This window comes from Poeciliopsis prolifica, unplaced genomic scaffold (genome assembly GCF_027474105.1).
Source record: "Poeciliopsis prolifica strain line A6 unplaced genomic scaffold, Auburn_PproV2 SCAFFOLD009, whole genome shotgun sequence".
NCBI lineage: Eukaryota > Metazoa > Chordata > Actinopteri > Cyprinodontiformes > Poeciliidae > Poeciliopsis > Poeciliopsis prolifica.
In genome coordinates this window covers 6,442,407-6,469,781 of record NW_026562384.1, presented here as the reverse complement: position 1 = coordinate 6,469,781, position 27,375 = coordinate 6,442,407, and the positions used below count along the sequence as shown (strand labels likewise).

At 38.8% G+C, this 27,375-nt stretch overlaps 1 protein-coding gene across 2 annotated transcripts; it reads left to right on the top strand.

Annotated features, from left to right (window-relative positions):
- Positions 1 to 3,192: 3,192 nt before the first annotated feature.
- On the top strand, positions 3,193 to 26,937 carry tspan17 (tetraspanin 17). 2 transcript variants are annotated; one of them, XM_055034318.1, is made up of 8 exons: positions 3,193 to 3,733; positions 15,159 to 15,209; positions 17,526 to 17,672; positions 18,397 to 18,567; positions 18,999 to 19,124; positions 20,190 to 20,237; positions 21,481 to 21,600; positions 22,876 to 26,937. In XM_055034318.1, the coding sequence occupies exons 1-8, from the start codon at positions 3,647 to 3,649 to the stop codon at positions 22,939 to 22,941; spliced, it is 816 nt and encodes a 271-aa protein (XP_054890293.1). In that variant the 5' UTR covers positions 3,193 to 3,646; the 3' UTR covers positions 22,942 to 26,937. The 2 variants fall into 2 exon arrangements, with proteins under 2 accessions (XP_054890293.1, XP_054890292.1); XM_055034317.1 differs by lacking the exon at positions 22,876 to 26,937 and having other exon boundaries at positions 3,630 to 3,733; positions 21,481 to 22,867.
- Positions 26,938 to 27,375: the final 438 nt, after the last annotated feature.

Below are 27,375 nucleotides of genomic sequence, written 5' to 3'. Positions count from 1 at the left end.
TGCAATTTGTTTCATTTTCTTTAAATGCACTGAATGATTTTTGCACACCTTGAGGCACAGCACAGCAGCAGTACCTGAGAACATCCACTCATAAGAAATAAGAGAGTAAGTAGGAGTTTAAAGATGTGTTTAATCTTTAAACCCATTCTTAGCAGCAATAGCTTCTTAGTTCGATTTTTTTATATTATGTTATAGAGGAAAGATAACAGCAGTGAACTTTACCTAGCAAATGATGTCTATCAATAAGTGGAATAAAAGCTAAAGAAGTTTCCCAGCTGTGCAGTTAAAAAGGAAATACTACATTAAACACATGACTATCTTAAAATGTTACCAAAATATGATGTCTCTTCTTTGTACAAGATTTGAGAACAAATTAGAGATTTGCTTCCACAACACACAGCATCATATTCTGAGAAAGCCCAGAACTGTATAAAAATACTTCCTAGTGTCTGTCAGGCACAGTAATGGAGTTTAATAATTTGTGTTTATTTTCAAGTATCAGGATTATGGCATCTTGCAGGCACAGAGTTAACTAACTACTCTATTTAATAAATAACCATAAGATTAAAATTAAGAATAATTATTAAAACAGAATAGAAAGATAAAAAAAACAATGACTAAAAGTGTTGTAGTCCTTTAAGTCAGTCCACAGCTCAAACTGACTGAAATGATTTATAAGTCGAACTGTTATTTTCCAACTATTTATGCTTAGTTTTAATTACAAATCACATTAATTGATAAAATATTTAAATATTTATTTGAAGTTGGTTTTACATATACAGAAGACAGTCGAGTTTATTTCCCTTTTCTTATTTTGATATATTAAACTATTACAACCATACTGAAAAGAACTCAAAGAGTGTATTTTTTATATATATAACTACTCAAGACCAAAGTCCGACTCTAGCTCCCATGTGGATTGTCATCAAAGCAGGGAATCCCCTAGCATAAATGATAACAACGTTATGAAATAAGGGTGTAATATGTTTGTACTGATGGAAAATTTTACAAATACTGCAGTGTCTATGATTTGAAAATCTTTTTTTATTTTATTTCATGTAAATCTAATAACTGAAATATGCACTTTTTTCATTAAATAAAGTCAAAAATCAATAATGCCAACCTCACGAGACTAAAAGGACACATTTCTTTGACTTGATAACTTTGAGCCGAGTTCACTGTCAGTTCGCCATGTTTGTAGCAAACGATTTGGGGAGTGGCATGTCACCAACACCAGGATCCAGAGGTGAAAAGAAAACTTAAACCAGGTTCAAAGACTGCCATCTGTAGGACTTCAGACTGAAGTTCAAATTTGTCTACATTACCAGAGCAGACGCTATTCAAGCATGTCCTCCATAACACAACTCTGAGCATTTCACGACTTTAAACATTCAACATGATCTATTTTCTTTCTAACAAAGTGTGATTTTAAGGTGTGGTCATTAGACATTAGGGATACGAGAAAACATATTGAAATAACCAGTCTAATATTTTATAGCATCATGTTCTCTTTGTTGCTGGGGTAAATAAATCAAATCAAACCAATGTTTGTTCAAACATCTGAGCATTTCTCATTCCAAAATGTCCAAATTTTCCAAAATTAGAATCTAGTTTCTCTCTTTGAAACTTTAAGCTTTTCTTTTGTTATGCAAGCTAATCGTTTTGTTGTTGTTGTATTTTAAAATAAAGTTACATTTGGTATTTTCTACAGTATGGTAAACCAAAACAAAAGCTGCAATAACAGTACATAAAAAGGGCAATAAGTAAGTAATTAACAAAATAAACAAAACTACAGTTATATAAGGTACCTTTTTCTCTACTGACCTTATACTGTATTTAAAATCTTAATGTACTGAATTGTTACTATCAAAACTCTGTGTAAAAAGTTAAAATTTTGTCAGGAATGCTCAATTTTCCACTCTGGAAATAGAATGTGGATTAAAATCTATAAATACCGATATGTTTCAAGATTTTTTTTCACATCACATGCTAAGATTAAACTGGATAGTTTTCCAGACTGTTCAAAACAAAGTCTGAATCTGACTTACTGTCAGTTACTTGACAGGTAATTGTTAATTGTGAACATGCACATTTGTTTTTATTATATTTTTTACATGTGTTTGTGTCCCATTATGACAAAATGTGAAGCAGAGAAGCAATAGATAAAACAAAATACATGGTAATTTCAAATATTGTGACTATGTACAGAAAAATAGTCCTGAAAGTGTCAAAGCAATGTCACAACAAAGCACATTAAAGTACCAACTTTAATTCTATAGAGAACCTGGCAAGAAAGCTCAAGATTAGTGATGAAAAGGGGAAACTTCTAATCTTAATCTTACTTTTAGGAAGAGATTATTTTACCATTGATTCTAGAGAGGGGTAACAAAAAAATGCATTCCATTTCTCTCTTAACGTTTAAATGAAACCATACAATTTTCAAAACTCATAATTTTTTTAAAACATTTTTTTTACCTTTTTAGAAGTCGTCTGTGTCATTTTTCATCGGAAATAAAGTATTTAGTTTATTGGAAACAGTTGTCAATATAAAGTCTGCCAGGCACATATATAATTTTGGGAATAACTGTTTAGTAAGCATGATATTAATTAATTAATTCATTAGAATTTTAGATAGGAGTGGATGTTTCAATTAATTTATTTATTTTTCTTACTTTATAGGACTTTTTTGTAGAATGACACTCAAGAAATGTAATAATGAGGAGAGCATTATGAAACTATTAAAATTCTGTTTTGTCTGAGTTGTTCTGATGTGCCACACCAGCACAATGGCCACCATTGCACCAACCTTTTGGAAACTTTCTACACGTGGCCCTGTACTTACTTTTTGTATTGCAGAAACATAATGTTACAACTGGTTTAATTGAAACCACATACATGATGAATAACATGGTTAGAAATTATGTTATTAATATAGCACCAGAGAATATGTGTTCTTGTAAGATTTGAATTAGTTCAGTATTATGCCTGCACTTTTTCTTTATCTGATCAATACAGTGCTGCTTTATTAGGTTATAAGCCAGAAGAACATTTTGTCTCAATTCAGTGAGGAAAAAAAAAACCTTCATTTGACGACACAAGAGGCCGCTCTTGAGGTGAAAAGGGCCACAATCCAAACACACTGGGTTTTTGTCGTTTGACAGCAAGGGCTTGCTTCCCTAGGAAAAAAAAAAAAGAAAACAAAGATGAAGGCTCTTATTAGCGGCGATGGAGTAGACGAGATAAGATTAGGGAGGTCGAGCTGAGAAGTTACCTGCTTTAACACTATATCTGGGCGTTTTTAAGCAATAAAAAGCAATTTTTTCCGCTGTATGCCAGGGGAACTGCAGATGGATGTCTGTGCCTTAGTTAGGTGTCCCCGAATTGTTTATGTTAGCCGCTAACGCTAACTGTAGAAGTTGCGAGCTAGCTGGCCTAGCAAGTAAGAGAACGATAACAAGTGACTTATGTTTGATTTGGCTTGCCCAGCGGACCGCGGTGAGTAAACTGCGCTCCGTCCAGCTCATGGAGACAACAAACCTCAATGGGAGTAGTTCGAGAACTGCGGCTTTAGCTGAGCTTTCGGAGTACCTATCCCTGTAGGTTACTTTAGCTTACCGAATAGCCGCCGTTACTATTCCACGGAAGAATGAGTAGAAAACACCGTCACTTAAAGGGAGCCGAGGTCAGCTGCTGCGTTAAATACTTCTTATTTGGATTTAACATTATATTCTGGGTAAGTTCAATTTAGTTTTTTTTTTTGCGCTTGCTGTCACTTTAATAGCATTAAGTGCCTGGTTTGAGTTAAAAAAAAGAAAGAAAGTTATATCAACGTAAAGCTACCTCGACGTGACGACCGTTCGTGTTGAACAAACGTTTTTTTCACGTTTTAGTCGTATTGTTATGTTTTGTATTCATTCATTTATTCTATATTTTAGGGGGTTTACTTTGTCTTTTAATCCAGCTACTGTTCTGATTTGTCTAATCAATGATTTCTTACGTAAACGATCAAGCTGCTGGTCTTGATGGTTCTGATACAAGTGGTTTTTTTTAATAAGTTTAAGACAATGACAATAAAATGGCTTAAAACTTTCAAGGTAAACCCAGGAGCGTTGTTATAGCTTATTTCGCACATTCTCTGTTCTTACTCACTACTTTTTGTATCCTGATTTTATTTTCATTTGGTGACTTGTGTCACCAAGTGAATGACTAATGTAAAATAACTCTAAAGTCAAAATGTTTCCCATTTATAAAAGGAAGAGCTTGGCATTTTGTTTGGGTTTTCATTATTTCATGTAGGTTAATAAAAAGTAATATCTTACAGTAAAGTCAGCTTGTTGTTCTTACCACTTGTTTTGTTGGTTGAAGTTTGTTTTATACATTTGTTTTTTATCTCAAAAGTGGCTGATTTTGCCTGTATTTGTGTAGTTTAATTCAATATACTGATAGTACCAGGGTGAAACTCAACAAGGTGTTAAACATTCCTCTGAGATTTTGGAATGAGATGATGGCATCACATGCTTTCTGCAAGTTTATTGGCGCTTTCGTAATACTAACCTCTCATTCTGCTACATCCTAAAGTTTCTTTATTGAATTGTCGTCTGGTGACTGTGCAGGCCATTGGAGTACATTGAGCTCATTGTCATGTTCAGTGTATCATTTTGGATAAAGTTGGACTTGGTTGTGTTATCTTGACACAACTGTTGATATTTTTTCTTATTTAGACAATTCTCTGTAAACTCGAGATGGTTGTATGTAAATGAAAAAAATCCAGTACATCAGCAGCTAACTCAGACCAGCCTGCATGGCACCAACAAAGTCATTGCATTCTCTTTCTGCTGTATTTTGATTAATGGTTTGATCATTTTCAAGTTATCTTTGATATGTCTAGATGTCTAGATTGGTTGAGTGGATATTTAACATGCAGTTGAAAAGGTGTACCTTATAAAGTGGCTTGAGAATTTCTCGTTTGATCAGCCACTACTCACGTAACACATAAGCTTGAATTAACTGTGCTTGTTCTGATTTGGGTTTTACAGTTACCCCCTAGGAGAGGCATTATAGTAGTTTAGAATGTCTTAGGTCAATATGTTTTACAATACCAATCTTTTTAAAAAGAAATAAGCTGAGCATTTGTTTCTGATTGTTTAATATATTTCTAAGTGTATTTACCACCAATCTGAGTGACGTGATTTACGAACACGTCCACCATCTTTATTCCTGTCAATTGTGAAAAGTTTCTCTGTTTAGGTTGACTCACCACCCCCTTCTCCCCTGCATTGCCTCGTACAGCTTGGTGTGGTCTAATGTCTGTGGGTGAAGTGATGGTGTGTCTGTCTGCCCCGAAGGATCTTCCCACACGCAGTTGTAAAGAAAAGGCCACACGGCCTGAATACTACACAGCTCTTTTCTTTTCAAACATCTCTTTTAAAGTCTCCGCAGCCACGGTGTTGAGGCTTTGCTTGGCAGCATTGTTTTTCTGCACTCGCAAACCCTCGAATCCACAAAGAGGGGATGGTGAGAACAAAGACCAGCTTGAAAGGGAGGCACTGGTGGTGTGTGAGGCTCTTGTTTTCATCCATTATGCATATGTTGTAATTGACACATTAAATATATGGAACACAGATGCTCTCTTCCTGTTCGTCATCGCCTCCCCACACCTCAAGATCTTAAAAACTGAGGGATTTTGACACACTTGCATTATGTAAAACTGAGGTAATATGAACTAGATAAACATCCCATGAGCCTGAGTCTTGCGTCGAAAAAAAGTGTGTGAATACGCAGTAATTTGCCTGAAATGAAAATGCTTTGTAATTCAATTGGATTGGGGATTCAAGTGGGAAATATTGAGTCAGAGGGCTGACTCAGTACGTGGTGTTGTGTTTGACTCATATTATGTTCTTTCAGTTTGACACTCAGGCCAAGGCAACAGGCTCGTATCTGCGCTTTGTGCGAAACTATGGAACAAGTTCCAGCTCGCTGGCTGTTTCCGTTGATAATAACAAAAAGATGTTTCCCACTTGTATGTGAGCTGCGGAGCCGGATTTTGATAGACAGACTCGTGCATTGCTCAAATAGATAGAGACGGGGGTTATTCTTCTTAAATCAGTCCATTTGTTTTTCTCATAGTGATGTTGTCAAGCTTGAAAACACTGCCTAAATTGAGAGAGAATGTTTGTAAGGCCATAAAAATTCTCTGCTGGGTCCACGCTAGTGCTGCTTTTCTCAGTGAATTTTCTCCTCTCCCCCGAGCTTCTCCGAGACAGCCAGACATTCACGCCGGAAAACAACTCACCTTCTCTCGTCCCTTGATTAGATGCATTCCTCACATCTTTTTAATTAATCACATTTTCTGCCTGAGCTGCTGAAATGTGTGGAAGCTCTGCATGCTGTAATTAAGAGCTTGTTAAGCTGTAACCAAGTTACCGAATTGGGTGGATGCAGAGAGCCATTAGGCAGCTCCACTGCTCCACAGTTGATGCCACAGTGTGCATCGGATGATCTCCCGCAGGTGGAAGGCTATCGAGGGACACGTGTGAATGCATTTGTTTGGGAACAAACCCGTCAAGACCAATTTAGAGCTGAATCTGTTAGCCCCTGGTATTAACATTTACCTGAGCTGAACCAGTCACAAGTGGACTCTTCGGAACAGGATTTAATTCGAGATGCTTTGTGTATCTGGACAACCTCATCACATTACAACGACAGGCTGAAATATTTTGTTGCTTAATGTACAATTTCAAGTGTGTGACATGGGTAGCAAAAGCACAAGTGGTTTTATAAATAAATAGAGAGGGTGAGGTGCATGGTTAGTTTTCTACCACATGTAGAGCTTTGCATTTGTGGTCAAAGAAGTTCAGTTTTAGTTGACATGTTAGTTGTACTCCTAAACTGAAACATCCTATGGCTTTCAGCTTTCTGTTTGCCAGAATTTGGAGGGTGAGATGAAGTGTTGTCAATAAATACTGCTTTTTGACATGTGAATCTATTCGGGGTAACAAGTTAAACATGGGTGGCTGCAAATCCACACCCAACAACATTGGGTCTACATATTAAATTATTTTCTTAGAAAATCTGACTAAAATACTTCAAGGATTGTGATTGTAATGAGACCAAATCTAAAAATATACATGTGTCTCAAAGGTGTGAATAGTTTTTCCAAAAACTGTCACCTCCACTTTTAGAGCTTGCTTTCCATTCATTAGTTGTGGCGCTGGAGAAAGAATTGAAGAAATCTCTCATGTACTAAATCTTGCATATTAGCTTTACTCAGGTTAGTGTCAAGCTTGTACATTATGATCTCTACAAGTCGCACAGTCTGTACCAAAGTGCTACATGACAGCAGTTTTTAGCAAAGATTACAATATGAATCTTTATAGAAAAGCATTTTGTGTTCAGAGAAGTTTTAACTTTAATCTGACATTTGACTCCTTCTGTATAGACATTCTCTGGTAAAAAAAAAAACAATTTTTTATCTTTACAAATATTTAAGTGCATTTTATTGAGTCAGACAAGTCATTTCGATACGTGTGCATTTCAAAGAAGATGGAGACATGCCTCACGGTTGGTTGAGGTAAAAGATGATTTTGCTCAAGGAGGAATATTTTCATGTGTTGAGAATCTCTGTCCTCATGGAAAACAAGCTTCTGACACAAGCATTAGTGAGAACTTTCTGGAAACAATCTTTAAGCCTGAATCAGAAAGCTATCACAAAAACGTCTTGTTCCAGGGTTTATTTGTTCTGTGATCAAGTACAAAGATACAGTGCTTGAAAACAGAATGACAAATGAGATCCAAATTACCAACAGCAGAGTTTAAATATTCAAAGACTGAGTCTTATTTTTAAATGAATGAGTAAAACTGCTTTTCCTGCTTGCATTTCATTTCCAAACTGTTAAGAGGTGATTTTAAAAAAAAGATAACAATTATAACAATCAGTAAAGAGAACTGTTGTCTTCCAGTAGCGTTAGTGCTGTGGTGTCTTAGTCTTTCTGACCTCAATTTAACCTTAGGGGCTCACATTACACTCTGGGAAACTTTGATAAAAGGAAGTAATGTAGGTAATGCTCAAAAGCAGGTTCAGATTGCTTTCATTTGTTCCATTCATTTGAATTTCTTTCAATCCCAATCTTTTTGTGCAATGAGGTAAGTTTAATTTGCAGATAGGGCTTAAAAAGCACAGAGTGTTGCCACTTCCATATAACCAGAACTGGCTATTGGGATTGTGAAGGTGTATTAGCCTCTGTCCTTATAATGATGTGAGTTTTATTGAGACATGGTTTGAGCAAACACAATTTTGGTTTTAGTTCTGTTAAAACCTCTGTCCACTTTGAAAGTGGTTCTCAAAGTGTGTTTGTTAACTATGAAATAGATCAAAATTCAGATAAAGGGGACACCTTAAAAGGTGTTTTATTCATGTCTACCCTTTGAAGAGAATAATATCACTTGTTGACTGGGGAGGCCTATGAGAAACACAAAAAACCAGTCACAATGAAGGGCTGAATATATCCTCATGAGTTAACATTAGAGTAATTTGTGCTAAATCTACATGAGTGGAAAGCAGACAATACTAATGCCTGCCTAAAAATTGGCTTTCTAATTTGGAGGCCGTGACCCTAAGTCTCTGTGTACACAAATGTTTGGTTCAGACATTTTAAAAATGTACATTTAGAAAAGTGAAAAAAATAAATGCTTTTCCTTCAGCTGACCAAGGTCTACAGCGTAAGTGGCAGATGGGTAAAGTGATGAAGGTGTGATAAGTGGTCCAGCTAGGAATTTGAATGTTTTGTAGTATTTATCAACCAAGAAGAATGATAACTTTCTTAAATTACTTTATTTTTGCTAAGAAGAATAGAAAAATTGTGTGAAATGATATATAAATTTGAAAAAAACCTGCTTTGTTAAATTGACTTTTTTTTCCCCTGATTATATTTTGTTTGGTTATCCAGTCGAATCTGCAGGTAAGGTAAAACCTTGCGTAAAACATATATAGAGGTATACGCTGAACAAAGTTTAATGTTGGTTTCCATACCACAGACTTACACCGTGTATGCCTGAACTTGCATGTCTTTTGTCATAATTCTGCAGAACTTGCTCTTGTGCCAAGAGTGGGTGAGGTGACATAATTACCTCCAGTTTGTTTTTTTTTTTCTTTTCATGCTTTTGTTGTGATTCATGCAAACTTGGGAAGAAAACAAAACAACACAAAAAAGCTTTGATCATGATTAGCTTCATTCCTGTTTCAGTATATTGAATGTGTGTTTATAATCTACATGGACTTTGCTCCATTGCCCTGCAAATGTTTTAAATTTTTTGTTTTTGTTTTTATGGCCTGAGCATGTTTTTTTTTTTTTTGCCTATTTGTATTATTTTCTAAACTAAGACTCACCATTTTTTTTTGTCTAGCAGCTGCAAATCATCTCTATGAAACCACAGTTGTAATCGAGCTGCACATTATATAGAATTACAATTGTCATCACAATATCAGTTTGACCGCCTGGGCATTATATTCATTGGACTCCATGTTTAAAGTGCTATGCATACATGCACTGAATATCGCTAACTACTTGCCTGGTCAGTTGGTCAGAAAAATGTGGGTATCTCATCTCCAGTAGTTCTCATAACTTTCTGCCATAGCATCGCAGTTTCTTATTTTCCTGAGTTTGTGCTGCCCTAATGTCAAATATGTTTGTTATGCTGTGAGTGAAGGAATTTGAACAAGTGGATCTGAGCAGGCCTGAAACAAGGAGACAAGCAACCAGAAAGAAGTGAAGCTCTATGAGAAATCCCCAACAGATACAGGAAGAACATGCAGAAACAACACAGAAAGGCTGCATCAGCAATTTTGTTTCCTCCTATAGCTTCAGCCTGTTCATTTTATTTTATTTTTATTCAAAACCCAAGTAAACCTAAGAGTTTTTTCATCTTATACTGAGTAAAATTGCGTCTGTCTTTTTTAACCTCTTAAGTTGAGCAAGGTTAAGTGTGAGTCGGTGCCGTGTGATGAGCGTTTGGTGTTGCTTTCCCCGTCACAGTCTGATTTAAACCACCTGCAGGTCGCCGCGTGTTAAAAACAGTAAAGCCTCTGATCTGTCAATCTAATCCCTGCTACCTGGTGTCTGCCTGTGTATCCTAGCTCTTCCTGGCTGTCACTTTCTCTCTAAATACAGCACCTCCACACCCTTCACTAGAACTGTTACGCAACTACCTATCCAACCAACCACGCTGCTACCATTTTTTGCCGTTTTAAACCAATAAGTCGGCATCAGTTTGTTTTTGTTTTTTTACTCTGTTCAATAAACTTCAAGATAATTTAACACATTTTAAATGTACTTATGTGTTACATATTTGGCTAGAATTGTGCTTCAGATATTGTGAAGAATTTTTCTGAAAAAAATCTCCATAAATTACATTTGTATAGATCATGGTATACAATCAAATAAACCTCAATATTGGGAGGACATTTTTACATTAAAGAGCAAGGATTTGCTTTAACATGGTTGAGACTTTTCTATCAAATTAACCTTTATTGGCTTTAGCAACTACAGAATTTGTGTAAAATATCAAAACTGATTTATTTTATTTTATTTTTTTTTACAGTTTGTCAACCCTCCTCTGTTTTGTTAACATTTATTCAGCAGTGGTCTTGTAATATTAATGTATATCTTAAGATGAACTGTGGAAAATGGTGCATATCAATGAAAACATAGTCAGCTTATGCAGCAAATAAACCCACAGAGCTCATGCTGGTTTTAAACAAAGGAACTATAAACTGAAACTTAGAGACCAAATGTTTCGCCTGTGGCTTACACACTTCAATTGATGTAGTGCAAAAGTCTCAGCAGCAAGTTTGCATATTGCGCCATCTTGGAGTCTTGAACGAGTCTTGCTGACCTAACTCATCTTCACTGGTAAAAGAAGGAGAAGTGGCTTTCTGAATCATCATGCACACACACTGCAGTTCAGCACAAGACACAACTATTTTTGTTGACTTAAGAAGTGGGACTCAATAAAAACTTAAATTAACACATGTATGTCGGTGTAACAAATTAATCAAGGAGTTATTTGGTAAAATATCTGATAGCTATTGCCTTTCAGAAGCAATAAATCGGCTCTGTATGCCGTTCTGTGGCCTCACGGCAGTTGAGTGGGGAAAAAAAAAACAAGGAAAAACACAAGTACTTATTGTGACATCTGCTTTGCATATTCTGTAAACATAGGTTTAATTGTCTAAATTTGAAAGTCACCATAAAGTGGTGCCGCTTTCTTTCAAATGTTAGCCGAGCAGCACTCCAAGGTTTTTGCTTAACAGTCAAGTGATCAAGCTTTAAAGTACATACTCACAGAGCCTTAAAGCTTCGGGGAGGGAGGGGGAAACCCTGCAGTTGCAATGATTTCCTCTTCTAACAAGAGACGTAAAGCACCTTAAAATCACTTTTTCAGACATGAGACGCACAGCGTTTATGGCTTTATTTGTTAAAGCGGTGGCATTCAATCATTCAGACATGGCTCACTTTGGCTCCGGTCTGACAGGCCTGTTAAAGTGATGGAGAGAGCCACAGTGCCCGTGCAATATTTGTCACTCTGGCAATATTGAAACGCATAACAAAGGAAGTCTAATGCTAAAAGTCCTGCTAAAACCAAGGGTTTGTTTTTCACAGCGACCCCCATCAGCATCATTCACATAGGCAGAGGTGAGCATGTGGGTGGATGTGTAAAACAGGAATGCAACTATAGTTGCATTTGGCTCAATGTGGTGTAAAAGTAAAACAAACAAAAGTTAGTTTTGTAACTAAAAATACTTATTTTTTCCTCGAAGCAGTTTTTATCTTATTCAGGTTTAAGTTCAGACTTGTATGTGCTTGTCTCACAACTGATAAGAAAACGTTATGGAAAAGCACCAGAGGGGTTCCTGAAACAGGATAATGACATATGGCATTTTTTTCCCCCCAGTTTTTAGGCCCGAGCAGCTAAGCGCTGCGAAGGCCTATTGTTTTCCTATTGTTTATTATTATTATTATTATGATTCTCCCTCCAAATGAATTGGCTTTTTGGGGCTTTATCATATTCAAAAACTCACCAAACTTGGCGGAGGCCTTAAGCCTCTTTAAAATTTACGTATTTTAAAGTCATCACAAAAATTCCACAAGAAATGGCTCAATAGCGCCACCTAGAAATTTTCAAAGGACCCTTTGCTATTCACTTACTTTATCCTAGAGACATGAAATTTGGTACACTTGTAGAGCTCCCCAAGATGCTCAAAATTTACAATTAATGTCATAGTGCAAGTATCACAGGAAGTCAGCCATTTTGGATTGAAGGTCCAATTTTGAGGCCATTTTTGCCGTTTACAGCCTCCGTATTTGATCGAACTCCTCCTAGGGATTTCGATTGATCGGCTTCAAACTCGGTCAGTCTGTTCAGAAGGCATGTCTCATCTAAAGTTATCAAAACTGTGAGTTTTTGAGAATGCTGAAGGGGAGTTAGCAGGGGTCAAAGTTCACCTAATCGCCATAAAAAAATAAACTGCTATATCTCCTACACAGAAACTCACAGAGGCACCAAAGTTTCTGTGATTGATCATCATCGGGTGTCCTACAATACCCTATGGTCGAATGATGACATCACTTAGGCCACGCCCCATGAGAACAGGAAGTGTAATGTTTTACTGTGGATGGTCGCTATCTGACCCCTTTCACCTCATCAACATGAAACTGTGCCCAGACACAGAAGACATGTTGGTGTATTGAGGATTCCAACCCCGACCAGATTCGATGGAGCAGGTGGGCGTGGCGGCGTGGCGAAGTGACCTCTAACGCCATTGCCATACGTTTGGCTCTCAATTCCCCAATTTCAGGCCCAGCTGCTCCAAACTCACAAGGATGGATCCTCATCGACTCCCCGACAGGAATCCATCACAATATTTGGTGTGCGTGGCCTAATTTCTCTATAGCGCCCCCTAGAAAACTTTAAATGATCAGCCCCAAGCCATGCTTTAACCTACAAATACGAAACTTTGTACACATGTGTATCATGTCAGGACTTACAAAAAAGTCTCTTGGAGCCATGGTCTAAACCCCACAGGAAGTCGGCCATTTTAGATTGAAGTTCAGATTTTAACCCCATTTTTGCCGTTTACAGCCTCCGTATTTGATCGAACTCCTCCTAGGGATTTCGATTGATCGGCTTCAAACTCGGTCAGTCTGCTCATAAGGCATGTCCCATCTAAAGTTATCAAAACGGTGAGTTTTTGAGAATGCTGAAGGGGGTTAGCAGGGTCAAAGTTCACCTACTCGCCGTAAAAAAATAAACTGCTATATCTCCTACACAGAAACTCACAGAGGCACCAAAGTTACTGTGATTGATCATCATCGGGTGTCCTACAATACCCTATGGTCGAATGATGACATCACTTAGGCCACGCCCCCTGAGAAAAGGAAGTGTCATGTTTTACTTTGAACGGTCGCTATCTGACCCCTTTGACCTCATCAACATGAAACTGTGCCCAGACACAGAAGACATGTTGGTGTGTTGAGGATTCCAACCCCGACCAGCTTCAATGGAGCAGCTGGGCGTGGCGGCGTGGCGAAGTGACCTGTAACGCCATCGCCTTACGTTTGGCTCTCAATTCCACATTTTTGGGCGCAGCTGCTCCAAACTCACAAGGATGGATCTTCATCCACTCCCCGACAGGAATCCATCACAATATTTGTAGGGTGTGGCCTAATTTCTCTATAGCGCCCCCTAGAAAATTTTAAATGATCAGCCCCGAGCCATGCTTTAACCTACAATTACGAAACTTTGTACACATGTGTACCATGTCAGGACTTACAAAAATGTCTCTTGGACCCATGGTCTAAACCCCAGAGGAAGTCGGCCATTTTAGATTGAAGTTCAGATTTTGATCCCATTTTTGGCGTTTATAAACCATTTCAGTAATTCGCCACTTGGGGTAAGTATTGCTCCACAAATGAAACAGCAGATAAACAGGATGAAAAACAATATCAGTATTTCGCCAGTAGGTGTCAGTGTTCCTCCACCAATGACAAACAGATCCACGGGCGGATGGGCGCGAAAACTTTGTGAGAGCGTTGCCATGAAATTTCTAAAAGGATAGAAATGTCTCAGATAATTTTTGTTGAATTAAATCATGCAGTAAATGTAGCGTTTTCTTACTTCTTCCAAACCATTTCAGTAATTCGCCACTCTGAGTAAGTATTACTCCAACAATGAAATAGAGTGCTTTAGAAACACAGCTGAAAATGATGAAAAATGACGAACTGTAGTACTTCGCCATGTGCATACGATCGGCTGTAAATGACACGTGGATCATCCGACTGACGCCAAATTGGACACGTATGACCTTTGTTGACCTCTAAAAAGAACAACAGCATTGAAATATTTTTGACTCCACTGCGCGTCCTACATTAATCCGCCAGCTATATTTCCTCGCTAAACCAATGAATCTGCACCACATTTTTTGCATCGTCAAGGAGCGACTCCGAACGCATCAGTGCGTACGCCTGGTGGACGGGCGTGGAAACTGCGCAACAACTTCTGTCTTAGCACGTGGCCAGCGTTGATGGAAACTGAGCAACAGCTTCTGCGGTGCGGGCGGAGGAGCTGAAAACTGCGTGAGAGCTTCTGTGGTGGCTGGCGTGAGGCGGCGGTTGCTCGTACCCCGCGGTGGACAATAGGCCGGAGCGGCGCTTGGCTGCGAGGGCCGTTCGAGGCTGCTTGCAGCTTTAATTTTCTTTATAATCTGTACATAATGTATTTGCAAATTCTAGGATGATGTTAATCATTTCAAACCAGACAATCCTCCAATTACTTCTTACTGCCGTGATAGCAGAAAATATGAGTTTGCAAAGCTGTGTTGGGAGGGAACGACATGAATAAATCTGTTTTAACGTAGTTAAAAAGGGCTGAAGGCAGTTACCTTACCTTACCTTAAGAGACGTGCCTGTAAATTGCACCAATTCCACAACAGACCTGATAAAAGAGTGTTTTATGAAACTTTTCCCTACTGAATTACTGCACATAATGCCTTGCATTTATTTCTAGTCAAATCTGATTCATGCATTCTTAACTGTTATATGTTTAGGATGTTTTTTTTTCCCTCTCTCACAGTGGCGATGTCTTCTATATGCTTTGTTTTACAGTTGCTAGGAGCAGCATTCCTGGGTATAGGCCTGTGGGCATGGGCGGAGAAGGTATGTATAAACATACGCTCGCAAATGCAAACTGTGAGCGAGCAAAATGATCACCACAGCATAACTAAAATTCCTCAAGGTTCTGCATGCTGTGGACATGATTTGAGGCTCAGATGCAGTATTGTATAAAATGTATATTTGGGCAGATTATGTGAAGATTATGTGAAGATTTTTATCTTGCATTTAGTCTTAGAAACTTGTTATCTTGTTCTGCATCCCTGATTTCGACATTCAGTTTTTTTATTCAATGCCCGGGAAATTTGAGCAAGAAAGGAGGGGAAAAAAAAGGAATTAAAATAACACTGATTTGACTCAAAGATGTCAGAAGTTCAAACATGTTGTCTGAATGTCCACCAAAGGAAAAACACATATTTGAACATTTGTTGTTTTCTGTGCACAGAGTAAAGAACACAGAGGTCATATTTTACCATTAACCTTTTATGAGCAGTGAGTTGTGGCAACTTGCAAAACTTCTTCCAATTGAGTTGACAGTCACTTTGCTCTTTAATTAGCAAGAAATTATACCAGTGTGCTCCGTAACTGCTGCAGCAGCGTGGCCGCGTGTACCGATTAGCAATGTGTGGCCATGAACTGTGTGCAAATAGCGCTGCACTGGAGGACCTTTGTGGAGCAGCGTGAATAATTTATAGGGATTAGGTTGCATGATGAATTGCACGGGCTGAAAAGGCCTAATGGTGAATCTGAGTCTGAGTGACTAAGGTGATTAGTTTCAAGCTCAGTTCTTGGAGCCTGACACATTATTGTTTAAGGCTGTGTGCTAAAGCTCTAATGAAGGCAGTTTATTCTGCCACAAGTGACATAAAAAACATAAGAAAGCAGTATTGCCTGTTTCAAATACCATTTTCTTTACCCAGTACAGATCAACTTGACAGTATAGGATTTCATTATTATTATTTCTTCTGTTGTATTTTATTGAATGTGGGTTTTTTTGGTGTTGTTTCTCTCTGTAGACTGTGGCAAAGAAAGCAAACAGTGGGTGTTTTTGTTTATATTTAATTCCAGTGGCTCCCTACTTTGACACACGACCTTAAAATAAAGCAACATGTAATTTTCTTCAGTATAAATAGGCACACCGTGGTGGCAATGGTGTTTGAGATAGCAAAAATATTCAAAACTGCTTTTAAGAGTGAAATCATAATCTCAGAAGCTTTTTAACTTGATTTATGTGGAGTACATGTAAAGTTTAAGATTTTTAACACGCTTGCAAGTTGCTTAGGCTAACTCAAAAACTAATCAATTTAAAAGATTAAAAAAATGATCACAGCTCAAGTGAAGGGGACATAAATTTTATTGCCAAACGAAAGAGAAAAATAAAGCAGTGTGTGTCTGCACAAAAAGAATATAACAGCAATGAGATGGAGAGAGCGTGCATGTGTCGATAGTTTTTACAACCCATATTTATTGGGCTTACTATTATCTGACTACATGTTTGGCTACGACTTGGTTAGCTTAGTGTGCTCTGAGTGTGATGAGTCATCAACAATTTACTCAAGTTTGTTGGGATTCCTGTTAGTTGCCTATGCCCAACCGCTTTATAAACTACGTGCCTATGGTGGACTGAATGCTGAGCACACAGACAGAAAGTTAAAACACCAAATACAATCTCTGTTTTACACCTGTGGGCATCAGCAGCGTTATAGTGAGGAGAGGATTTCCTGTTGCAGCAAAAACGCTGCGAGTGACAGTAACTAATGATTCTGTCACTGCAGCACCACCTAATAGCTTTGTCACTCTAAATTCTAAGTAAAGGTGTAGCTGTTTCAAACTTTAAATAAATGTCCCTATTGCAGACACCCATGTTTAATCACCTGAGGGAGAAGAGTGAGGGCTTTGGTTTGGAATATGGCCTGGTGTTCTGTAAAAATGAAATGTGATTTCTGTGGTGGCGACATCATGAAACAGAATGAAGTCAAGGAGCTTTAGCCAAATAGTTTTGCAGGTGCAGCGGCTTGTCTGTTTCTTTCATATTTTAAATTAATAATACACAATTCTTGGCTTTGTGATTGTTTCAGTGTATATTTCTCATTATAGAAAAGAGATGCACAGAAGAGAATCATAATTCTTGAAAGTGTTTCTAGCCTTTTGCGTGATTTATTAACAGTGCAGAACGTCAACTTCACTTCAAAAATTGATAGCATAAGTGGTAAAGGTGTCCTCTCGAATACTAACATCAAAACACTAAAAAGATTTTAGATATGCAGACTTTTATCAGCGTTATGCATTATCACTGTGGTGATGGAGGAAATTAGTATTTTTTCTGAGTTTTTGCGCACTTTTGTCTTTTCTTTCCCTCAGGGCGTGCTGTCAAATCTGTCGTTGATCACCGACCTCGGGGGCTTTGACCCCGTGTGGCTCTTCATAGTGGTGGGAGGGGTCATGTTCATCCTGGGCTTTGCCGGCTGCATCGGAGCGCTCCGAGAGAACACACTCCTGCTTAAATTTGTAAGTTGTCTCTGCTTCTGAAGCACAGACACCATTTGAACCAGTTGACACCTCCCCCGCTTAAAATGTGTGGGTCGCAGCAGCGCCGAGGCTGGGTAGCAGGTGTCACTTTGACTCACCGGAGGCCAAATGCTCCGAGTTTGTTACACATTATAAATATGTTCTAAATTCTGATCCATGTAAAAAAAAATAAAATAAAATATAAGCATTAAGAAATGAGAAAGAAACGTGACTCATTTTCCACTACAAGACTTATTTCTTGGCATCTTCTTGGCTTTTTATCTTTTATATTGAAGACCATCGCATCACCATTAACGTGGTTGGCTGTGTTGATAACGGCATGTCACTGACTGAGACAAATTTGCCTCATTGCTGGCTGCGATTCTGAGCATCTACTAACTCCAGCAGATGTCCATTAGCAGCAATAAGTCAGGCGTCAGACTGAGGAGCTAATGTGGCTTTTGTGCATTTATCATCAGCCCCGTCTCCTGCATTTACTGTAAATGGATAATGTAACGGCACCTGAGGGACAGCAGGCTTTGTTGCTGCACTCTTGCTTGTCACATCAGTTCAGGCGCCACATAAAAGATGCTGGAACGTCAAAGCTTTCCTGTTCATTTGTTGTAAAACACCGTCAAAGCAAAATTAGTGTGTTTTTTTCCAATGTGTTCATTCTTGTGTGATGTGACGTATTGTTTTCTGTGTCTTGTCCTGTCCTCTCCAGTTTTCCGTTTTCCTCGGCTTGATCTTCTTCCTGGAGCTGACTGCGGGGATCCTCGCCTTTGTCTTCAAGGACTGGATCAAAGACCAGTTAAACTTTTTCATCAATAATAACATCAAGGCTTATCGCGATGACATCGACTTGCAGAATCTAATTGACTTTACCCAGGAATATGTGAGTTCCGCCTCACCAGCTGACTAAAATTCATGTGAAAACCTGTCTACATCCCTCAGGCATTACTCATCTGCATGTTGTAAGCATAAATTTCCTCTTGTGAAACCTCGCTTTACATTTTAAAAGCGACTCTAGATCAGACTAATACTTAGCAGTGAGGGCATTTTTGGAGAAAATCTCATAATTATTATTATTGTAATTCCTTCTAATCGCTATCCAATTACAAGAATGACAAATTTTGGATAATTGGTTCTTATGTGTAAACTCTAAGCTCTATCATGAGGTATTGTAAGAGAGATTAGATCTGTGGTTGATTCATGGAGTTTCATGTAGTCCCCACCCGCCCCAGTAAGCTGCCTATCTAACCGAGCTGGAGAGCTTAGATCAGAAAAAGGGAGTTTATTCAGAGCCTGTTGTTTCTGCTCTCTTAGTGGATGTGCTGTGGAGCTCATGGGCCTGACGACTGGAACCAGAACATCTACTTCAACTGCACTCACAGGAATCCTAGCAGAGAACGCTGTGGAGTCCCTTTCTCCTGTTGTATCAAAAAGCCTGCCGTGAGTCATTCATTATCACCACGAAAAATAAATGGATGGATGGATGGTGTGCATTGTGTTTGACGACTTCAGGCATCTGTGAAGGAAATGCTCTTGTGTCAATTAGGACACCCTCCAAAAAAAATGTTCAGAGGTTCATAAGCGCCAGTTTGCAGCATTCTTCAAAAATTAAGTCTCATTTAAGGGTTGGACAAATACTTCTATTTGGAGATCTCCTGTCAAGATCATTCAGTTCCAAACCAATATTTTACAAATAACAGAATAAAAAGATGCAGATTGTTCAATAAAGAGCTCTCGCACCCAGACTGGTGCAAGATGCAACATCCATCATCCATTCGTTACCTATCTGTTGAAAGCTGAAGCGCTTTGTACAGAACAAACCATGTGGCTCTTCTACAGATAAAAGTGGAAACATCCCTCTTTATCCCACTCCAAAGACCAATGTCTGCATTGGAGTGCGTAATTATTTGTCAAATTTACAGAAAAGACTATGTTGCTATTAATGCAGGTTCAAAGTTTATCATTTGTGCTCGAATGTTACAAAAAGCTCATGTTACAAAAATGCTACAAAAAGGTTTTCATGTCATCTGAAAAGATATGGGAACTTGGATATCAGCAGAAACTCCATCCTAAATGAATACCAAAAAATAAAAAAATAAAATGTGGGTGTTTGGGAATACTTCCCATTATAAAAGCTTTCAGCTGACAAAAATGTTAAATAGTGTGCTGAATGATGTGCATAGCAAGTACTTTAAATACACAGCTAAGTTTACCAGGTGTTTCTCCTTTGTTTTACTTAAATCTGTTTATCAATCTGTATATCACTCAAGGTCGTCATATTGTGAAGATCTTATTCCAGCTAATTACTGGTGAGATCAATGCCTGGAGCAAAAAGACTTGATCAAGAGATGCCTAATAAACACTTTGGAAGTCATTTGTTGCTCGTTCTGCTTTGTCAAACTTAGCAAAGATCCAAACTTTTGAGTAAAAAATCAACAATGCAACATCAAAATGACTAAAATGAATCCTTTTTGTGCTTTTTTTTTTCTCCACCAATTTCTTTAGGGGGACATCATCAATACACAGTGTGGTTATGACATTCGGCATCAAGGGGTTTGTATCTCGCCTGCTCTCCGTATTCTTAGCAGTCATTTAAACTTGTCTAATAATTGACTAAGTAATTAAATAGTCAATTCTGGTGTTATATTGTTTGCTTTCAAGAAGCAAGATAAGGATTTTCAACATTTTTGAGTCAAATAATATAGATTTGTAAATATGAAAAAAAAAGAAGCAGGCCTAGCAGATGGAGAGAATATAAAGGTTTTGTAATCACACAGACTCCCATGCATGCTCCATGCTTTTAATAACAGATTGTTCTTCTAGCAGGGATAATTAGGCTCCAGTTTTAGCCCAAAGAGCAGCCTAACTCCACTCTGTAATTGGCCACTCTGTGGGTTATGCCAGTCCGTTCCCTTTCCCACCATGTGTGGGTGTGGTGGTTACAACTCACTGCACTGCAGTCAGAAAGATTGCTGTTGCTAGGCAAGCTGCAGCACAGAGTTGGAAGGGATTCATTTTCTCCGTTTCTCCTGTGCTGACCGGTGAAGCTATCAGGGATGTGCACAGAGTTCCTGTGCAGCTTTCCTCAGGAAAGCGCAGGGCGGGCAGCAAGGAAGAGCAGGAGACATGCGGAGGACGGGGAAAGAAGAAAGGCAGGGAGCCGAAATAGCTTCACAGGCGGAATAACATTGTGTTTCCTGCTTTTCTATTGGTAGCCAAGAGCCTCTTTTGACTCCTCATTGGTTGAGAGCTAGCTTCTGGGTTTTGCAAGCGAACAAAGAGTTTGCCTAGTTGACTTGACAAAGTCACAAAGGAAGCTTTGTATGGAGGCGCCTATTCTTACCCCCCCTCTTTGGTGTCATGGCAGCAGTAAATTACACCTTGAGCTTTCTCTCTCTAAATGTAAATCATGGGCTGAATGTGATGACACAGACAACCATCTGTCCGGTATCAGTGAAAAAGCTCCCACTGTTTGCTCATTCCGGGCAGGGCCATCAGCAGGCTTGTGTGTGTGTGTGTGTGTGTGTGTGTGTACTCTGGCTTCATATTCTCCAAACTGTCCTAGCTATGTGGAAATCATTAAGTATGACTCAGCTCTCATGCTGTGGTATTGCATCTTAAACAGTGAAGGTATCACAGGGCAAAATGCTTCCTGTGTTTGCTTGGAGCAGCTGTTAGTCAGAGTTCAGATGTTTAAATAAATCTGACTCCACTAGTTGTGTTAAAAAAACGTTAGTGTGGAGTTTTATGTTATTCTTATTTTAAGTGTGCGTGTGTGTTTTTTTATAATAAAAAGGCTGAAAAAGACCGGCAGAAAGAGATCTTCACCAAGGGCTGTGTGGGACAGTTTGAGAAGTGGCTTCAGGACAACCTGATTGTTGTCGCTGGGATCTTTGTTGGCACTGCACTTTTACAGGTAATGTCTCTCTGTTTCCCCTTAAACATTCATTGTAGGTGGCCACTGTTTTTTTTTCTTCTTAATTCTGTTTAGTTTTTGTTTAAACTCTAGCTGAATGCATTGTGATTTTGTGTCATTACTGCCGCTTAGTGGTGAGAGGGTGTTATATCCAGCCTCTGCAGCACGACCAGTCATAACCCCAATCCGAAAGAGTCGGGAAGTTGTTTCCCGTAGCGCCTCAATACATTAGAATATCATCATTAAGCCAATTTGCTTAATCATGCAATTCACAAAGTAAAGTTTATTCATCATATATGTTCATTACACACAGCGTGATATATTTTGATATTTTTTTCCTGTTAATTTAGACAATCATCACATGGAGATAATGGAAACCAAAAATCCAATTTCACCAAAAATGTAATATTAATAGAAAAGTCTGGATCTTTAATCCAGGCATGTCATCTTACCATTTAATGTATAATATATGTACTTAGATATTTTGATCCCCTTTCGCATTAATTACTGCATCGCTGCAGCATTGCATGGAGGTTATCAACCTGGGGCTCTGCTGAGGTGTAATGGAAACATTCAGCTTGTCTGCAGCGTCAATTTTCGTGTCTCTGATTTTTCCCTGGACAAAACCCCATAGAGTCTCAATGAAATTTTGGTCAGGATAGGTAGCTGGCATCAGTCAAAGTGATACCATAGTCATTTAAAAGAAGGAGCCAGATTCAAGCTGAAAATGTCTCAAATGTCCTAGTAGATGGCTACACTGTCTTCAGACTTATACACCAACTCCTCCCAAATCCTCACTGAATGGACTTGGATTCTGTGCTTCTCCACTCTTCCTCGAGACTGAATGGCAATAATTTACAAGTGAAATATAAAAGTTATGCAAAAGTAAAAGGGCACGTAGTGTTACTGTGCTTTTTCTCCTTCACCCAGGTTAGATTGTTCTGACATCGTCTTTGGTTCAAGAATGATTTAACACAAGGAATGCAACACCTTTATCCCCTTCTTCTTAACGTTCTTTAAAAATAATTGGATACGGTATTCTGTGAACAGTCAGCTTCTTCATAAATGACCCTTTGTGGCTGACCCGACTCAAGCCGAGTGTGTATGACTGTCAGCTGGGAGTCTGTCAGTTTTTCTATGGTTGTGCTAAATTGAATTGCTGATAAATTCACTTCTCGAATACAGTGGATAAAAGTTCACCTTTTATCACACTGTTCCAGCTGTTTCTAGTGTTGAAGTTGTGACAGTGTGTCCTGTGGCTTTTTCCCCCCCCAGATTTTTGGCATCTGCCTCGCTCAAAACCTGGTAAGTGATGTCAAAGCTGTTAAAGCCAACTGGTGACATGAGCCTCGCACCACATGCCCCCAACCAGGTCATCGCAGCGCACTTGGTACCGTCCAGATGTGGACGGAGAGCCAACATCCTTGCATACCTACAGACAAAAACAAAACGTTTCTTCTCCTGTTCATCAGTGACACTTGATATGAGGAAAGAAAATATTCAATGCAAACCAAACGTCACGGATTTGAACCCAAATGTCCAAAAAGAAGACGGAGTTGCCTACTTGAGAGATGATTTTTATTATTACAATTTTTTTTTATTATTATTATTATTGTCTGATTTTGTTCCTTGGACAAATGTATTTATGCCACACAGTTGCACAAAGACCGTCTGTCAGCTGGGGAGCCATGGCTGGAAGTAAGGTGACAAAATCAATAAACTGAGGAAAGCCGACAGGTCCTTTTACAGGTCAAGCATCAAAGACTGTTTTTATTTTTTTTATGCATTCATCTCCACATTGCTTTAGAAAATGGCGATCAAACTTCTGGCCAGACTGTGTACTCATGCGGGACGGGGATGCCATGTGGATGCCATTTCCTCTCTTCTCTGTGCAACTTTTAAGTGGTATTAATACAGTTATATTCTATTTTCAAATGTAAAAAAAAAAAAGTGCCATTATGTTCCTATTTTTGTTTCCTATAGTAAATTTCTCCTGTCTGCTCCCTAATACCTCAGGACCTGGCTGAAGATTTGTTCTTTCCGCTGAAGATAGATGCAGTAAAACAGGGATAGTTCTTTGGAAGACACCCTGTTTGCCCCATAGCGATTGTATCATTAGGCGATTCTGTGATGAATGTTTATTTTATTACACAGTTGCTCGGTGTGGTCAGTGCCATATAAGGAAAGGGGTTTAATACGGATATCTGTTGGTTATATCTGAGCATGCCTTTGGGACGTGGGATTGCTGGTTTGGGGCCTTTTGTTCTCGACTTATTTGACCACTTTTGTCTTATAATCTGTCCTTTGCATTAATATCAGTTGTTTAAAGACATTATTTGTTCATGCTTTCTTTTGTGTCCACTTCCAGATAGATGCGTATATTTCTAAGTTTGATTTTTTTCCTTTTTCTTTTTTTTTGAGGCACCGACTGCAAAACCACTTCTTTCTGTCTGTTGGTGTTACCGATCGTAACAGAGACCAAATAATTTCAGCTGTCCACGAGAGATTTCCTCTGGAATGCAAATACCATTTTAGATAGAATGTGAATTTATTGTCTCTTTCTGTTGAAAGTGCCAGTTGAACTGAGAGATCAGAGAAAGATTAAACATTGAAATTTGCTTTTATCTTTAACTGAATTGTTGCGTCTTTTTGTCTGAATTGAATTTAATGTAGAATAGTTAATACATGCTGTTCTCACTTTAACACGAATGCTGCTTTAACTTTTACTAGCTCAGTCGTGCAGTAAGCCAGAGAGAGAGAGAGAGAGAGAGATCCCACGCAGTGAATTTGGAAAGCATTTCTAGATGCTTCCTCTGTTTCTTGTTTGTGAGAAGATGATTGGCTCTTACGACTTTGCTTTGCATATTTTGCCATCCAGCTTCGGTTCTAACCAGGTCAGCGTATGATCGTGTCCTTCCTTCACAGTGTTTTAACTATTGTCTGGTTGTAACGGTGTCATTCCGATGCGTGACAAACAGGATCTAAGAGGGCTGGATACATACACACTTTGCATTTTGAATGCTATGCACGCACGCCTGAAAGATGAGAGGCATTCACATTCTGTGAACACAACCCCAAAACTTCCCCGCTCCACTGAGTCCGCCTGTGGAATAAATATCTTAGCACCTTCTGATTGTCTGCTGCGTGTACCTGTCACATGTTGCTTTCGCCCACATGCTACCTTACTTCAAAACGCCACCCGATCAGAGCACGTCGGTTTCGCAGCCTGCCGCGCTGATGTATTTTTAAACAGCGGAGAGAAAACTGGAAGGACGAGAACAAAACATTATTATTTTTTATTTGTTTGTTTTTTTTTAATCGGATGTCACAAATCCTCGACTGGGACGTCGACGCACCTTAACGGCTTCCCTCGGCTCAAACCGCCGTTGTCTTTGGTCTAATCAGTGATAAATTGTTCTGTGAGGAAGCATCAGTCAATACATTCAAAGTGCATATTTTTACACATTGCCTTATTTGTCATTCTTAAAACGCATATCTGATCATTTTTGCAAATGTTATTTTTAAGTTGTGTTCAGGGTCGTTGCTCAGGACAGATGAATTTGTTTCTACATCGAGAAGTATGGAAAAAGGCTAAAAGCAGAAAAGGAAAAAAAAAAACAAAAGGCGAAGTAAAGTCTGCAGTTGAAACCTGAATCTATAAAGTCAACGTTCATATGGAGGTTTTATCCAGTCAGAGGAGTAGCAAGGAGATCCAACACTCCGTCACTCAGAGAAGCCATAATTGACATAATTCATATATGGAGGTGCATATTCTATTTAGAAGAGTTGCTCTTTAAGGGAAATGTCTCAAAGTTATCTTTCTCTTCTTCAAAAGGCCAAACTTGGGGAGTTGTTTCACGCTTTTAATATTTTTTATAACATTTCTGGAGTGCATTTGGCCTTTAAATGTTGAAGCACCATCTGGAAGTAGTCTGTCCTGCTCTAGATCTGAGTAGCAGGCGTGTTCTTTCTCCTTTTCTATTACACAATCTTGACTAATTTCCCTTCACACAGGTTGAGGCATCTGATGCGTTATTCAGCGCAAAGAGGAGCTCATCTTTTCCCTCTTAAATCATCCTTGAAAGCACTCGGTGGCTCACACTTCTCCCACTTGTAGGAGAACTTGGTGTAGATGTTAACTTTGTCGTGTCAGGTCTGCTGCACTTCCAGCTCTCTTGAGCCGTCCGTTTTCTGGATGGATGTGCCGATCACCCACCTCCTCGGTAGTCAGGATATTAATTTGCCGCAGCAGTCTCCGGTACAACGGATGCAGAGGGGACTTGGTGGCGTATGTTTGTTTTTAGGAGCTCTGGGTTGTTCTGCTTTTGTATTCCTCTAATGTAGCGGAAAGCATGAGAGGAGAGAGCACTGCTAATTATCCTCTGTCCTTTATCGTTATGGCCTTGCTTCGTGAAACACCTTCCTAATTTCTCCTGCCATGCCTCTGGGTAATTAAATCATTCCCACGGGGAAACGTAGGCATACCATGAATGTACGTTTTTATCAGCATGAGCCTCCTGCTTCATAGCCAGTTTCAAATCTCCCTCCTGCACTGACAAACACAAATGAAGTTTAGGAATGCAAATAAAGACTTGTGTTGAGTGAAGATTTAGCTGTTGCTCTTTTCTGCTACTTTTTCTTCCTGTTTTTTATTTTTTATTTTAACCTATTAGATCAGCAGGTAGAACAATTTGCAATGCTTTAAGCTTCTTCAGCAAGTAACCAGTTCCAAATATTGTCCTCATCCCGCCCTCTGAACCCTTGCTTCGGCTTCAGTGGCGGTCGATGAGGTGCGTGTTGCTTGATTTACAGAGGTGAGCCACACATCACACCTTGACGAGTCTTACCTCATCACGCGCGCAGCGCTGCCCACATCTGAAGCACAGAGAAACGGCTCAGCGGATTAGTCGCCGAGCATATTAACAGCAGTGCCACGGTTATTAGCGTTGACATTTCCACACCGCGACGTGACATTTGATGCGGAAACGAGCATAAACAGGAATTATTAAATTGTCTGGGTTTACAGATCCGCTAGAGAGTATGGAAGTGTCACTTAGCCACTCTGAAACCACTGCAAATTTCTTCTTTTACAGTAGGGCAGCAAAAAGATATTCTTTCAGTGTATTCATAAGTTTGTTTTTGTTTTTTTGTTGTTGTTTTTTTTAACTGTCTTGCTTGTAGCAGATTACTATGTATGTATCGGTTTGGTCCTTGTCTTCTGTACATGCCTGTTCTGAGGTGTAGCCTTGTAAAGAAATGTAAATAAAAGTTTTGGTCTATTACACTGTATTTTCTGTTACAACGCTTCTTTCATATATTAAAGGATTTATAAGACCAGCCCTGTTTCCTTTTCCTTTTTCTTTACGTGCATAATAACAAATTAAAATGATTATTACTGATGAAGCTGAATCATCATAAGTATTATAAACTCCTCTGCAACCCTTCCCTCGTTTACTTGGGTGGGCTGAGTGGGTTCTTGGCAGGATCTCAGCTATTCCATTGCAGTTTTCTGGACAGAGTTCTGATATTCAGACATTAGCTTAAAAAAAAAGTATCCGTCCGTCCCTTTCCTTTCTCTCCCACAGTTGTGAACTGCTATGTGTTGATTGACACCTACCATCCTATAAAAATACTTTAACGTTTTGCAGTTTTAATGTAAATATGAACAATTTGGCAAGAAACTAATATTTACACTAATGCAAGTACTTGCTCTATTTCTGTTATTATAGGTTTTAGTTTATATGATGACAATTCAGCCAATAGAGGGAGACAAAC